The sequence below is a fragment of the Chenopodium quinoa genome, unplaced genomic scaffold (genome assembly GCF_001683475.1).
Source record: "Chenopodium quinoa cultivar QQ74 unplaced genomic scaffold, ASM168347v1, whole genome shotgun sequence".
NCBI lineage: Eukaryota > Viridiplantae > Streptophyta > Magnoliopsida > Caryophyllales > Amaranthaceae > Chenopodium > Chenopodium quinoa.
Window position 1 is genome coordinate 8,247,483 of NW_018742914.1, and position 16,687 is coordinate 8,264,169.

Consider the following 16,687-nt stretch of genomic DNA (forward strand, 5'->3'; position numbering starts at 1 on the left):
ACACAGTGAAGCAAACAATATGCAAGGGACTGCAGAACATCAGATTGATGGTGGCATGCATCAACAGACAAGCAGAAAACAACTCACTGTTGCCTAGAAAAGGGAACTAGTAGATGGTTATTTGTTGAAGCTAGGGGGGACCTCTGCCAAGAGGATATATAACACAGCAAGCCAACAAAATTAATGTTCACAGATCCACAATTCAGAGACTCTTTGAGGACATTAAATCCCAGATGGCAAAGGGGAATTTGATAGATATTAGAAGTAAGAAGCTGGGGAAAACAGGACCAAAACCAAAGGTCTACACAGATGAGTTCCTGCAATCAGTCCCCTTGTATAAGAGGACAACTGAGAGAAGCTATGCAGCAGCTCTCAAAGTACCACATGTCACAATCCATAAACTGAAGAAGCAAGGCAGACTCAGAACACATACAGCCACAAACCATCCATATCTGACAGACAATCACAAGGTAGCAAGATTGAAATGGGTGCTAAGTCATCTAATGCCTGCTGAAGTAAATGGGGACCCAAAGTTTATGGACATGCAACAAGTTATCCATATTGATGAAAAATGGTTCTACTTGAACCCAGAAACCAGGAGGTTCTACCTCCTACCAAATGAAGCAAACCCATACATGTGCCAACAGTCCAAAAGGTTTAAAGTCAAGGGTATGTTCATGGCAGCCATTGGGAAGCCTATTTTTGACCAACAAGGAGAAGTCATACATGATGGAAAGTATGGTATTTATCCATTTGTGTATGAAAGCACAGCAAAGAAAAAAAAGCAAAAACAGGGAATCTGGTGTGGTGGAAATCAAAGAACACAGAATGTCAACAAAGAAGCCATAAGGGCAATGCTATTGAACCATGTAATTCCAGGCATCAAAGCTAAATGGCCTTCTAATCTACCCAAGGACATATGGATACAATGGGATAATGCCAGACCCCATCAAGTTCCAATGGATGAGGAATTTCAGGCAGCCTGTCAGTCAGATAGATTCAACATTCAATTCATATACCAGCCCCCTCAGTCCTCAGATTTAAATGTGCTAGATCTAGGGTTGTTCAGTGTGATACAATCACTATAATACCAATCATTCCCAAAGAATTTAGTGGAACTCATAGATAGGGTTAAAGAAGCATATGAGTTGTTCAACCCAGTGTTGAACAAATATTGTTGGATAACCCTACAATGCTGCATGGAAGAAATACTCAATCACCTAGGAGGGAATAACTTCACCCCACCACATAAAGGGAAGAAGAGGCTAGAAAGGATTGGGATGCTACCAGAAATTTTACAGGTGGACAGGAGGGTGGTTCAACAAGCTATTGACTACCTCAACACCATTTTCATATCAACTGATCAAGGAAATGAAGAAGATGAAGGGATGCAAGTTGATGCAGACTAAACACAGCAACTGACACATGTAGAAGTTTTAGTAAGACTGCCACACATAACCAATGGAAGTAAATGAAGCAGCAAGAATCATTGTATGTAATGGTTTCTGGTTTTTTTTTTTGTTCATTACTGTAGGTTAATCATTGGTTATGTGTATTTTGTTGTAAGTCAGGCCCATGAATATTGTATGGCAGTCTAAGCTAGCTTCTTTTGGATATTGTAAAATTTTTTGGTTCAATTAATGATTAACATTCTGGAAGGTTTACAACCAACTAGGGACACAAACTAAGCATCATAATCCAAAACAGGGAAACAAATAAATCCATCAGAGGGTTTTTATTTTTTCACAAAAATTACATAATTGGTTCCCTCAACAACAATTGTTATATCAAGTTGTTGGAGCTAATCCAAGTTATGAATTGGTTGTATCAAATGAGTCCCTTCATCATATGGATTTCCCAACCACAACACAAAAAAAAAAAAAATCAAGGGACTCTAAACTGGCGAAGGGACAGATTGTTGTTTAGGGGACTCAAAAAGGTTAATCATCATTCACCAAATCACTACTAAATCAACTCAGGCAACCAACAACTCTGAACTCCAATGGCATAAGAATCCATTATTAGTTCAGCCTCCAAGTTATACTGGATGAACTCAGGCAAATAATTCAACACAGAGCATGATTATCTAAAACAACTTATCAACCCTCCAACAGGCTACAATAATTGTGAAGAACAGTAAACACAGCAAGCACAACATAAGTAGGGCAACCAACATGCAACTGAGGCTACTAATCACAGGGCATTTGAGCCTTCCAAACATACACAACACAACATAATAATTAGGCAACTATGAATTTGCACAACTATTAACAAACCCATCACAGCATAACTGAAACTAATAATCACAGAAAATGACATCAAAGGACATTTAAACCCAATAATTGCAACAATTAGAACCAGCAACTGCCAATACACCAGACAAACCCAGGTAAGGCCAACAACAATCAAAATAAGGCAACACAACACAAATCAGTACAACCACTCCACATTATTAGCCAATTACAGTCCACAATAACATGCACCAAACATGAAAAGATCCAGTCAAACCATTTCAACCATATAACATCAAGTCAGGAAAAAAACCCTAAACCCTAGAAAAGATGAAAGAATAAAAGAACAAGAAAACGCTGAACCAATTAATTCGAGGGTAAGAAATGAGTTACGTTGCTAGATTAGTAGGAGAATCAAGCTACGGCGCACAGCTTTCAGCGCTCTCAGCAGGAAGGGACTCAGATCTCTGCCTTTTTTTGCCACAAGCGACATCCTTTGCCCTAGATCTGACATCAGCCCAAAAAATAGTCGCTCCCTCTTCAACGGCTTTAGGAGGCGAAACGACAGGAACAGGGGGTTCATCATCATCGCTGTCCAGAATGATGACTTCTGGAACAGTTTTGGTACAACCCTCACCAGCCTTACCCAGATCTGGGTTCTTAACAACACAAGGCTCATCATCGGACTCATATGGGGTCTGTTTCGCACCCCCCCTGTCCTACGCTTCATATCCAAGTACATCGCAGTACGGGTTCCAAACAAACGCATCTTCCCACTGCGTTTGTCACACTTATAGGTAGCAATGACGCCGGAATCGGGGTTTTTTTTTGTCTAAGGAACTCATTTTCTGGGTTTCAAGTTGAAGAGGGAGAATCGCAAAGATTAGGGTTTCAAGTTGAAGAGAGAGAAACAGAAACGGGCACTGCTTTGGGAGAAGGCAGAAAGTTCGAAAATGAAAAAACGAAACATAATAAAGGTTGGAAGATGTAACAGAGCTTCATTAATGGAGGTGGTTGAGAGCTGCATTGATGATGGTAGGTGAGGAGGTGAGGAGGTGAATAAATTAGGGTTCCTCAATTGTTGATGGAAAAAGGGGGAGGGGATTCTGATTTTTGGTGGGAAGGATTAGGTTAGGATGTTAGATTATAGGGTTTATTAATCATAGTTACATTTTAGGTTAGTATGTAATTAGTTTTTTTAAGGGTAATTTCGGAATTTTACATTGCCTAAACTTACTGTAAAAGGAAAAAAAAACTTGTTGCAAATAATATGGAGCGTCCACATTTAGTAATTGTTGCAGATAATAAAAAACGGAGGAAGTATTAAAAAAGACAAGAAAATCCTTATAAAATGAATCTTCAACCCAAGGAAGAAATAGAGTCCTTCAATTTCCAAACATCGAAAGAGACATATAGGGTTTGTCTCCCTCATCCCATTTTTCTCTGCAAAACAAAATTTACAAATCCAGAAAATCAAAATATTAATTCAATCAATCAATCAACGATCTTTTTCTCTCACTCTCTCTCCTCGTTTCGAGTGTTCGATAGAAGCGAACAACAATGGCGGCCGAAGCTTCTAGATCTGCTGCTACTGGTTCCGCAGATACTTACCTCGGCAGTTTGATTAGCTTAACTTCCAAGTCTGAAATCCGATACGAAGGCATTCTCTTCAATATCAATACCGATGAGGCTAGCATCGGTCTTCGCAATGGTATATAACTCTTTAGTTTCTTGCGATTTTTTCGGGTTTTTTTTTGCGTTGATTTTCATTTGTTTTTGTTGAATTGATTGATTGTAAGTTGGTTAGGTTTTGTTTATTTGATGTTAGGGTTAAGGATGCGTATTTTGATATTGAGGTTGAATACTAGGATTTGATGAAATGTTATAGGATATAAGTTCTTTGTACTTGGGGGAATTTGAAGATGTAGATTTTTTTGATTGTTGTGTTTCTTCCTTGTTAAGATTCTCAAGAGTTAAATGCTGCGATGAGGTTTTTTTCTTCAATATATTCGAAAGTATGATTATTTGGATTTGTTGTTTGATGGTTGCGCCTCTAACTTGAAGTCTTGAAGGATAATTTTCTTTTATTTATAAGGTCCGAGCATTGGAGGTTTAGTTGAGAGGTATTCCAACTATTCTGGCCTGATATAGCGTTTGCTTTACTAGTGGTTTAGGTGGAACCTTTGACAGAGCTTAGCTTAACAGGTTTTTATTTGGATTTGGATTAAAAAGATAATAGATTAGAAAGGAAAGGAAGAGGAGGGGAGGGAAAGATAGGAAGAGAAGTTGGTTGGTCAATTTGAAAGGAGTGGACAGGAGGAGAGATAAATGGAAGGGAATTAGCAATGTTGGTTGGTTAAATTGGTTGGAATTGGAAGAATTTCAAGGAAATGAAGTGAATTTTAGTCATTAGCTTTCTTTCCATATGAAAGTGCATCAGTTTGGGAAGGAATTGAAGTTATTATAAAGGTTACCTGTTTGTCGCTTTCTTATTTTCATCTTGTTCCACACAATTGATGAAGCCAAAAGCTAAAGCTAGAAAGTGGCTTCCTTTTCATGCCTTTCCTTACCATAACTCCTGATGAAATGATCTAGAGGCTGCTCTTTACACAAGCTGTTTAGTTAGCACCTTTGAAAGGCTTGTGAATTGCTCTGCTATTGAATCTATGATGGGGCTTTCTCCTAGGTTTGTTTCCATTTTAAAATTAATTATGACCTGACACTGAAATTTCCATGTTTTTTTTAAAAAAAGAAAAAACAAAAAAGAGGACGGAGGGTTTTTAACTACTTCACCGTGATTTTAGATGTCCTGGGCTCTTGGCTGTTTGCATCTTTGGTTTGACAGAGTAGTTAGCTGCTTCTGCATCATTTATCGGAAATTTGCATTCTGTTGCATTTCTGTCTTCTCACTCCTCATTTCCATTATAATAACCTATTGGCCCAGTAGGGATGTGACATAGTAGAGTTGTAGATCATGTGGTGGTTAAAGTTTGCAATATATTGTAGGCTTGTGCTTTAAATTAAACAATTAATTTCTCTGGGATTGTGTAAAGCTACCTAAGTCTTGTAGTTGGAGAATTTTTTATGCTGCATTATGATTCTTTTTAGTTACCAAACGAAAGATGATTTAATAAATTTTATTGGTGGAAGGAGTTGGAGATTTAGAATTTTCTGCTGACAAGTAACCTTGTTCAGTGAAATTATTGTCAAATATGGACATTTTTCTGGTGTCTATCAGCTGCAATGCCTGCAAATTGCAACATGGTAGATTAAAGTTGCTCAACTTCTTGTTGAGATGCCTTCAATAAATAGACAGATATTTTTGCAAAATGTGCTTCATAAATTTGGTACAGTTTCTTTTCCAAAAATTGTCTAATGCATAGTTGGAGTTCATTTTATAATGTAGTTATTTCTTTCTCACCTTCTACTCTGAAGAGTATTACTTGCTTCTTAGTGCTTAACAGACGTTTATTATTGCTTGAAAAATTAAGATCCTGATAATGATATTTTTTGCAGTTCGATCTTTTGGAACAGAAGGTCGCAGAAAGGATGGTCAACAAGTTCCTGCGAGTGACAAAGTTTATGAATATATAGTATTTAGAGGAAGTGATATCAAGGTAAACTTAACCTTGCTTGAAACTTGAAACTTTTGGACGGGAAACTATTCTATTATCTTGTAAACAACAAGTTTCAACCTAATTATTGTCTTTCAGCCTCACAGTATGCTATTTACTGTGTTATTTTTTGCTGCTTTCTGAGTGTCTTGAGTTTGTAATTTGTATGACATATCGATATGTGCCATCTTATAGTTATGATCCATTGACTTCATTGCACTTCATTTAACTACAACTTGTATTGCAAAGATTTTTCCTTTTTGGTGCCTGGTATTAAGTAACACATACATTAAGTTGTCATTTCCTTCAGTTAAGTTGTCTTTTACAGAATGGAAACAGTGTATAGTTATTCTCCAATGTTGTACTCTTGTAACACATTTTGTAGAAGAATTTTTTTGGCACCTTAATTTCCCCTCATCTCATTGTCCTTTACACCATATCATTTGTATTTTTGCACTGTTTTTTTTAAATATTGTTGGAATATTGGAAAGATTTCCAAAGATATTATTGTAAAGCTGAATACATGTACAATTTTTTTCTTTTCATACAGGACTTGCAGGTCAAATCTTCCCCACCCGTACAGACAGCTCCGCCAGTTCATAGTGATCCAGCTATCATACAGGTAATTGGTCAATACAATCTAGTAGAAGTCCAAGCGCAAGTAATCTCAGGTCATATATTGATGAAATAGAAATTATGTCAAGATATCCCTTTATAAGCTTTAATCAAGTATTGTGGTCTAGATTAAGAAGAGGAGTATGTTGGGTTATTGATTGACATTTATTTGTGAATCTTATTGTCTCTTAATACTAAGTTAACGCTATTTTTGCTTGTTTTCTCAGTTTTGTCTAATTAGATTAGATATCTTCACTGTAGATATATTATGTATTATGCGCAATATCGTAATTTCCTGTGGGCTATTTTCCTTAAGTGATCTGCTGTAAGGTCTTCCTTGGTATCTGAATCTTTTTTGGATTGTCTCGATATCTGTTCATCATCCTGTTGTCAGTTTTTTCAACCAAATTGCTTCTAATGCTGAGATTCCTGTTAAATATGAGAATGATTTCTGGAGGACATCACACTTTGCACCTTTTGATCTTTTATTACTATTTTCCAAATTTGCATGGCTGTCAAATGATGGCACTACATTGACATCTACTCCATGCAATTCAATTGAAAAATAGATATTTCCTTATACTGAAATTTGAGCATGCACATACTTAAATTGCTAGTTCCATGCAATTCAATTGAAAACTAGATATTTCCTTATACTGAAATTTAAGCATGCACATACTTAAAATGGCACACGCTATGAATAATATTTTCTTCATTTTCTTCCTTGGGACAGTCTCACTATACCACTCCAACTGCATCTTCAAGTATACCTACTGCTTCTGTTCCTTCTGCTGCTGGATCCTTGTCAGATTTTAGTAACCAAATGTCACAGCCTGGAGTTCCAATAACTACTCATCAGAACAGTGTCCCCATGTATCCACCTGGAGGGATTTTGGCTCAATGGAATCCTTCAACTCCACCCACAACTAATGTCAATGGTATCTCTGTACCGATGTATTATCAAGGATATTATGGACCCTCAGGCTCCCAACAGGCACAACAACAGCCATTGCTTCGACCTGTTCAAGGTTTTTCAATGCCACCCTCAATGCAGCCTCTACCCGCTGGAGCTCAACAACCCGTTCAGTATCCGACCATGAATTCATCTCTACCCACTGGAGCTTCCAACATCCCAGTTTCGCAATCCGTGGACTTTCCCCCTCCGTTGCTACAGCCTATTGTTAGCAGCACTCTGTCTATGCAATCCAATGTGCTTCCTGATCAGTCTTCTGCGGTAGCTCAAGACTCCTCAACTAATTGGATGCCCTCCTTGGTTCCTGCTCAAGTTGTATCATCCCAGAGTACTAACTCGCCTCTGGTGCCGCCTGTCATATCTAATGTGTTGGATAAAAGCACTGTTGGACCGTTGATCCCTAATCAGGCAAAACCTATGTCTACTACTACTATGCCCTTCAACAGCTTTTCTGAATCCCTATCTGCTGCTGGGGGAAAGTCCAATTCACCTGCGCTGGTGACTCCAGGCCAATTTTTACAGCCTGGACCCACCGTATCCCAGAGTGCACAACAAACGGAGCAGAAGGATGTTGAAGTGGTTCAGGTACCTGCTTTGGTGTCATCACCACAACCATCTACAATTTCATCAACAGCAGTGAATGCTCCAGGAACAGCAGAAGCTCGGGCACCACTTTTGCCGCTTCCCTCACCATCAAATTCGAAGGTACGTTTTTGATGTTCTGTTTCTGTCACCGCTGTTATATAATTTTCAGTTCACGTCAGGTTCATAATTTTCTTTTGCTTGTTTCGTTCTTATCATTAGCTGCAAAGTAGTCTTTATATTGTTTAAAAAGGGCATGTGATTTATGCAAACTTGCTAATGCTTTAGCTGCTCAATGCCTCTTTCTCTATAGATAAATGTGTTTCCTTCCCAAACTCGTTATGTCAATCGGGGTGGCCGTGGAGGAAGAAGAGGAGGAAATGAGGTACTGCTTACCTCCTACAGCACTTATAATGCATTTTGTTTTTGAATCCTACTTGAGTGAAGGTGGTCATATTCTATATGCTTGTTTATTTCTTCACCTTTTGTCTTTTGAGAAATTGAAATATGTGTGTACAGTTTGGAAATTATATCTTTGTTTCCTCTTCAGGAAGTTTTTCAACTACTGTTGCTGTGCTGTGTGCCTTCCGCTTTGAATTCTTGTGATGTGCCTTAGGCTATGTTTAGTACACCTCATCAGAATCTGATCTGATATGATCTCTGGATTTGACTTGACCTTATATATGCCCTAATCCTTAACATTAAATATCATCTAATGAGATGACTTGACCTTATATATGCCCTAATCCTTAACATTAAATATCATCTAATGAGATGTCATCAGGTTTGTATTAATGTGTACTTTCCAAATATGTGAAATTTGATGATTTATTAATTCCACTGGTCTGATTATTTCTTAATTAAGCAATATTAGTTAAATAAGCAGAATCATAGCCTTGGCTGTAAATTGTTAGTGCAACTCCATTGTCGGGATGGCTCAGTCAGAAAGTTAAATTTAGGGAAAATTAACTGGAATATTCCCCCATATTAAACCCAACTATTTATGTGTACTTGTTAAATGACTTTTATCTCAGTTTTGTTCTTATTTAGCCAGTGCAGTTGGATTTATCCTGTATGCTTTTAGTAATTACATTTATTAATTTATGATCATGTGATGGTTCAGTAGAGAGATTATCTTGTAAATTTTTCTCTGAAGTAATTGAAAAGCATGGCCATTAAAGTTTTTGGGCACTATTGATTTTTATAGTTGATGTATGGTCTTTTTGCTTTGAAATCTTCTTTTTTCCCGTCATCCCATGTATGTTTAATTCTTTACTAATATTATCCTGCCTTTTCCCTAGCTCCTATACCAATTAAGGTGAGAAAAGCAAGCAAGATAGCTAATTAGCTAGTTATTCAAAAGCTTTGTAAATTGACTGCCATTCTTTGCTTGCTCTTGCAGTTTTCTCGTCCTGTGGCCAACTTTACTGAAGACTTTGATTTTGAGGCGATGAATGAGAAATTCAAGAAAGATGAGGTATGGGGGCATCTGGGTAAGAATAAAGCCAAGGCTGATGATGGGTTAGAGTATCAAGACGAAGATGATGTTGATGTGCTACAAAATGATTCAAAGGTGCTTTATCTCCCATTGTTGTATTCTATTTTGTTTTCCTTCTATGACTAATATCGAGTTCTGATGTCTTGACTGATTTTTGTGATGTAGCCTGTTTATAAGAAGGACGATTTCTTTGACACCTTGTCTTGCAATGCCCTTGATCGCGAATCTCGTAACGGAAGGACTCGGTTTTCTGATCAAATGAGGCTAGATACTGAGGTATGGATCTTGCCCTCTTTGTTTATAGTCGTACAATGATCATATTGCTGAGTACAGTTATGTGAATCATGAGGGGTGACAAGGCGGGGTGTATATGATCTATATTGTATAGTCTGTAGTGGTTGGGGCTTGTAGGGAAGCATATATCTGGACCTTCCCAAACCTTGGCAGATCATTGTTGGGTGGTGTTAGTCCTTTGGATGCTTCACAGCTTTTTAAATTGCTTGAGCTTGATGTATAAATGTATAATTCATATGCTTGTGGTTGTTTTGTTGGACGACTTGGTTTCCTTTTTTTTTTTTTTTTTTTTTTTTCCTTCCCTGATGCAGAGTTCTACTTTTAATTTGAATCTTGGGTTAATCCATGCAGACGTTTGGCAATTTCCCAAGAAACAGGGGATTTCGAGGTGGCCGAGGACCCGGTGGTGGAAGATCACGAGGTGGTTATTATGGGAGGGGTTATGGCTACGGTTATGTTGGAAGGGGGCGGGGGCAGGGTTATGGGAATAACGTGTACCGTGCCATGTAGTTGGCACACTGTCAATGTCCTAGCAATGCAAAAGCTAGGTTTGCTGGTCTCGTTTGTGGTCATGGTGGTTTGGCTTGTTTATAGAGAGACCCCAAGACCAAGATTTAGAGGTCTCGCAGTAGGTCGTAATTAGGTTAAACCCAATATCCTTGTTGGCAGATTGAAGAATACTTGCCTTGATTAGTGGTGTTCTGGCATAGGATTCACAATCTCTTGCTTCTTTAGAATAATGAGCTGAGCAATTAGTGGGCAAATATCTATATCTCTCACATCCTTATGTATTCTGTTTAGTTTGAGGTAGATTCTATTTAACTCCTGGAAAAAGTTGGCGGTGGCTTCAGCAGCAGATGATATTAGTATCTGCTGCAGTAGAATAAAGCTAAGTTATGCGTTTATGCTGGCAATGAATGATGTTACTTTGTAGTTTGCAGTTGTCATTGACATGTACTTGGAGTAAATTGAGTAATTGTTAACTAGATCTCGAGTACAGTAGCCAAGGGAGCAATTTGATGACCATTGCTTTGTTATTATATTTCTGTGTTTCAAACAAGTTTGCATTTATTAGTGTTTTATGAGTTTCCATTTTAGCAGTTTTTGTGGTGGCTAGTGTCAAAGACAATTCAATACTACAATTTATCACCGTGTATCCTCTTTTGAGATTCATTCCACTCTTTCTCTTCATCTTTGGACCTTTGAAATTCCACCTCTTCTATGTCTATACTGTTAATTCACTGTGTATTCGACCTCGTTGAGCTAGTAAACTATGTGGGTGTTACATATTTTTATCAACAATTGGTAAATAAGATGGCAGGATTCGAAGACTTTGAATTATAAGCACTGTAGTGGTTAAATTTATAAGGGTGCAAAATGAAGTTAAGTTTGTTTAAATGGAAGACGTTGATTATACACGGGTTTTATACAATAACTAAGAAATCATCAAGCAAGAAAGCATGGTAGAGATCTAATTTGAACACTTTATATTAATTAAAAAAAAAAAAAAAAACTTACAATATTATGGATTATGACTTGGCAGTTTCAAGCTTTTGATGGATTAAACATCTTCACATTCGATGGAAAGAATAAAATAACATAGAACATTAATGAAAAGGAAAAATTAGAAAGAATAATACTACCTTTGACACATCTTCTCAAAATAATCTCACCTTTGAGTATTCCAGAAATAATCTCACCTTTATACCCCATATTTTCAAAACAACCTTCTAATAAAATTGGTAACCTATTTAGAAGGTCTTTTTCCACGTGTCGTCTTTTAATTGGTTTCTGTTATTTTTTTAAAAAACAAAAAAATAAACAAAAAAATTAAATCCTTAGCTTCTTCTTCCTTACCCTGCCGGAGCCCCCTCCCTCGCCGGACCCAGCTGCCCTCCTTGATTCCCTCCCCTTCCCCGTTCCCCCTTCTACTTCCTCTTCCCCGATTCCCCCTTCCATTTCCTCTGCCGCTGAGAAACTCCGCCGCCCAGCTGGCGCCGTTGATCGAGTTCTGGGCCGGATAAAGGTCTGATTCCCTTCGCTTTCGGGCCCAGACACCACAACTGAACGAGGTTTCCGATTCAAGTGGGTTTCGATTTGGAGGTTAAGAGGGGACTTGGGGTGGGGATTGGACATGGCAGCCCCTTCCCCGAAAATTGAAATTGGAGGTGAATCACCGAAAATTGTCAAATTCCCCCGTTGAAATGCTCGGAAAACAGAGCAACGATCCATGGAAAAACAGCAAAGACGAAAAAATGGCGTCGAAAATTGAGAATTGGTTACGAAACGCGGTCGTCGTTTAAAATCTCGGAGCTTGATCGAAACGGAATCAATGGCGGTTGAGATCTCATCTTTTCAATCTCTCTCCGCACTGCTATAATGGCGGTTGAGATTAGGTAAGGGGTAGGGATGGTGGCTGTTCAAGAGAGTTGTGGGATTTGGGTGGGCGTGGCTCAGGTGGCAGGGCGGGGCTGGGGTTGCATCTGAGTTGGTCAGTTTGGTGGTGATGGTGGGAAGGTGGTCTGTTCAGTGGTGATGTATGGTCATGGTGGTTGAATGAAGGGGGTGAGGTGGAAAAAGAAGATTAAAAAAAAATTAAAAAGAAAAATTAACCTGTAAAACAAGTTGAAGGTAAAAAAGGCTTGTTTTGATAATATGGGGTGTTAAGGTGCGATTATTTGTGAAATGCGCAAAGGTGGGATTGTTTTGAGAAGATTGCCAAAAATGGGATTATTCTTTTCAATTTTTTCTAATGAAAATTAATAGCGAAATTTTGTTAAAGTCGTTTCCTATACTAATTTTGACCAACACTTTGTTTAATTATCTGGGTTAGTGGAGTATTTTTTAGTTTATTTACTATTTTTCTTTCTTTTTTTGAGAGCAGTTTATTTACGAGTTAAATGTACAAAATAGATTACACTATTATTATGACGTCTCCTTTTGTTTAAATTTCATCGATATGTGGACATAAGTAGCAATATTAATGGTTATTTCGTTTTGAGGTAGTGATTGACAAATTAGTAGCTTGTAAAGATTTTTTTTATCTTAATACTAAGCGGCCACACGTGCAATAATTATAAATGTAGATTAAACTCGAATCCAAATCTCATAATTACAATATACACGGTTTTGGATTATACTTTAACTACTCCGTAATTATATTATTCCATAGTTAACATTGGCTAAAAACATCATTGATTTAGGCTCTAGACCAATACAAGTTTAACCCTATTCTCTTGTCAAAAAAAGTTTAACCCTATTCTTTCTCATCTCCTCCCCTTTGACCAATGTGTGCATTACACACTTGAGAAATTCATGTCGACTTACTAAAGTAATGGCAAAGTAATGGGTGCCATAACATAAACCCAGAAATTTGCAGTTTCAAAATTTTCCTTCAATTCATTTCTCTTTCGCAATTTTTCTATCCCAGATCGAATCTCATCCCCATCTTCTAAATTTTCCCCCTTTAATTACTTCAATTCAAGAATATTCTTCCATTGTTATTACTTCAACTCAAATCCATTAACCTTTACTCCTCAATTGAATCTTTCATTCTTTGATTCATTCCTCAAAAACCCTTAATTGTTTTTTGATTTCTTGTAAAATTAATTCTGGGTTTTTCGGGTGAAGCTTTGAAGGTACAAAAATGGCGGTTCCAGTTGTAAAATTTCCCATTTACATGGTGATTAGATTGATCGGAATCATAGTGGCTGCTCTTGTTTTCACTTGGACTATTCATTATAGAGGTGGCCTTGCTCTTATCTCTGATAATAAAGCTCAAATCTTCAATGTAATCTCTCTCTCTCCCCCTTCTTTTTTTTTTTTCTAAATTAATTTTAATGCACATTTCAATTTTAATTGGGTTTGATTATTATGTGTTAAAGTTGAATTTCTAGTTTATACAATTGTAATGTTATATTTGATTGTGGGAAGATTTTGATATTTGGAATGATTGATGAAAATGATGAATTGGAGAAATTTTGGTTAATATTTACACGAAACTGTTTAAGAAATAGTAGGTTTTGATGGAAGAAATTGTTAATATTGCAGCTCAGCATTGTAAAAGTCCTGGTGCTACAAGATTTTGTCTTTTGGGTTAATTTCGAGTTTATGTTTTGAGAAGAATCTATGTAATTTTGCTAAAGTTTAGGTCATATTAAGGTATAATTGCTCTAGATTTTATACATTGTACTGTGTGATTGAACTGTTAATGGTCAAATTAAGGAATGCCGAGGAATCAATATTGTTTAATCTTTCGGTTGTTTATGTATGACAATGTAAGAGCAGCATTCTCATGTTTATTTGGTTGGTTTGATTCCTATTAGTTCGTGTTCACAGTTCACACTTTGAATTAGCGTCTCAGGTTGTAAGAGCTCTTTAGAGATTGTACTGGGACAGGGTTATAGGGGCGTGGGTAGTTTGTTCAAACTTTGAACAAATTACTTTGTAGAGGACCAAAGGGCACTTGATTGAGCGACTCTTAATATTATTACGAAGCATGTGTTATGGAGTGTAATTCATTATCACATGTGCTAAATGCTGATGATATTTCGCCTATTTATCGTGCATTTTTTGTGATGTGTATCATGCCATCCTTTTTGAGTGGGTATGCTTCTCTTGATGAGTCAAAGGATGTCACTTGAGCAGTTGAGTGGACTAATCACAATGACCTCTATATTATCATGAGTATTAGTTGATTCCTATGTATTGTTCGGACTTTGGAGTGAATCTTTTTTGTCTTAGGGTATATATGTATAATTCACTCATGGTAAAGGATTAAAAGAAGGATGAGAGGAATATTTTATGCAGGACTTCTAAAGATATTCATGTTGATAATGGACACTAATTGAAATTGTTAGATAACCATAATTTGTGATAAGTGCTGATATTTGTTGCTCCAATTTGGCACTTACACTTAATTGCACTCTGCCTTAAAAATCTGTCAGATGTCAACATTAGCCTGGTTGGTTATAGCTGATCATATCTTTCTTTCAAGTGGAGATATGAAAATGATTGCTTGTGGAATTGCTTCACAGGATAATGGTTGTTTTTTCTCTATCTCGCAGGTTCATCCTGTTTTGATGGTCATTAGCCTTGTACTGCTAAATGGAGAAGGTAATACTATATTGGTTCCTTGTGTATATGTACTAATCAACAATTATATACTATGTAATGTAGACTGGGTACCACTTGATGCTCACTGAAATGCTTGGCCAGTCCACCTTGATCATGCTCTATTTTCAACTACATTTTGAACATTTCATTATTTTCATATACCTGACTACCTGACTACCTGGGCTGTAGCCTTGCTCTGCCTAAAATTTGAGTTCACTTGCGTAAGTTATGAAGGTAAACATTAAACATTGCTTAATTTGTTCAATTGGATACCCAAAGTAGGATACTTTTGCTAATGTATAGTTTAACATCCAAAATAGAAAATACTTGCCCTGCTGTATGACACATCTGTGTTGCCTTATATAGAAACCTTTTTTTTTAGCCTGCTATATGATATAGCTGCAATAAAAAGGTATTCATATAAACCACATGCGTTTCGTTATCACGTTATGTGCTGTGAGAATTGATACAATATATCTAAAGCCAAAGTGATATTTACTTCAAGTATATGCACTCTATGACTATCAATCTAATATGAGTAGAATTCAGTTCACCTGCTGACATGTGAATTGTGGTTTGTTCATGTAGCCATGCTAGCATACAAAACGGTTCCAGGAACAAAAGCCTTTAAAAAGCTAGTTCATCTCTCCCTGCAGTTTCTCTCTTTCTGCTTAGCTATTATTGGTATCTGGGCTGCTTTCAAATTCCACAGCGATAAGGGCATTGACCACTTCTACAGTCTCCACTCATGGCTTGGTCTTGGTTGTCTTTTCCTGTTTACTCTTCAGGTACCTGCTAAAATGCCATCTTCCCTTTTCTTCTGTCTTGTGATTAGAGTTAGAAAGTAGTTCGTGTTGAGTTCAGTTTGGGTTGTATTCGGGTAACGAGTTATTTGGTTTTAGTTTGAATCGGGTCACATCTAGGTATATTGTCTATAATGTTTATTATCATGATAAACCAGTCAATTGTAGTCTCGTACATGTATTGGTTGGGTTGGGCCAATTTCGAGTTGGGTCAGGTAAACGGGTATTGTGAAATTGATAAAAAGTCTTATCTAAGATACATTTTTGCTTTGCAGTGGGCTGCTGGCTTTACAACATTTTGGTATCCTGGTGGCTCGAGAAACAGCAGAGCTTTCTTGCTTCCGTGGCATGTTTTCCTTGGTGTCTATATCTATGCTTTTGCCATAGTTACAACTGTGACGGGTATCTTAGAGAAAGCTACGTTTCTGCAAGCTAGCCATATTATATCTCGGTACTCCACTGAAGCTTTGCTGATTAACTCGATGGGTAACTTGATAATGGTCCTTGGAGGTTTCGTTATTCTGGCTCTTGTCGCGCCCCTGAATGGGAAAGGTGAAATTCCCCGAACTGCAGAATAGCTTTATGCTTTTGGCAAACTGGGGCTCCTTATGACATGAGCATTTACGATACATATTCTTAGGGAATTTCATTTGAACCACATTGTTAACCCTTGAATTGGGATAAATGATTAAAAAGTTGAAAAATATTTTCCAAAAGGATTTAGCTGTAGTTCTGAGTTGATTGCAAGACATTCTCTACTATTATTAAATTTATCACAGGTGTTTTAAAGGGTTCTTTACATTATTACCTCCGCTGCTATGCAATTGATGCAGGCAAGCTCTGTAAGATAATCCATCAACGCTTCTCTCCAATAATACTCGTATTTAACAACTCTTCAACACGACAAATTTGAGCATATTTACAACAATGTTGCTGAACGGCCAAGAAAAGCTTTGTTGCCT

The 16,687-nt window shown here is 37.3% G+C and overlaps 3 protein-coding genes across 3 annotated transcripts; all 3 read left to right on the top strand.

Annotated features, from left to right (window-relative positions):
- The first annotated feature begins 233 nt into the window (after window positions 1-233).
- LOC110727728 lies at window positions 234-1,088 on the top strand. Its single transcript, XM_021907309.1, has one exon. It carries the CDS (start codon window positions 234-236, stop codon window positions 1,086-1,088), a length of 855 nt encoding a protein of 284 aa, XP_021763001.1.
- A 2,509-nt stretch (window positions 1,089-3,597) lies between these two features.
- LOC110728168 (protein decapping 5-like) lies at window positions 3,598-10,849 on the top strand. The gene is made up of 8 exons (XM_021907821.1): window positions 3,598-3,942; window positions 5,748-5,848; window positions 6,396-6,467; window positions 7,194-8,138; window positions 8,329-8,400; window positions 9,418-9,588; window positions 9,679-9,789; window positions 10,159-10,849. The coding sequence occupies exons 1-8, from the start codon at window positions 3,792-3,794 to the stop codon at window positions 10,315-10,317; spliced, it is 1,782 nt and encodes a 593-aa protein (XP_021763513.1). The 5' UTR covers window positions 3,598-3,791; the 3' UTR covers window positions 10,318-10,849.
- A 225-nt stretch (window positions 10,850-11,074) lies between these two features.
- On the top strand, window positions 11,075-16,448 carry LOC110728169 (probable transmembrane ascorbate ferrireductase 2). Its single transcript, XM_021907822.1, has 4 exons — window positions 11,075-13,597; window positions 14,874-14,922; window positions 15,511-15,710; window positions 16,001-16,448. The coding sequence occupies exons 1-4, from the start codon at window positions 13,454-13,456 to the stop codon at window positions 16,301-16,303; spliced, it is 696 nt and encodes a 231-aa protein (XP_021763514.1). The 5' UTR covers window positions 11,075-13,453; the 3' UTR covers window positions 16,304-16,448.
- Window positions 16,449-16,687: the final 239 nt, after the last annotated feature.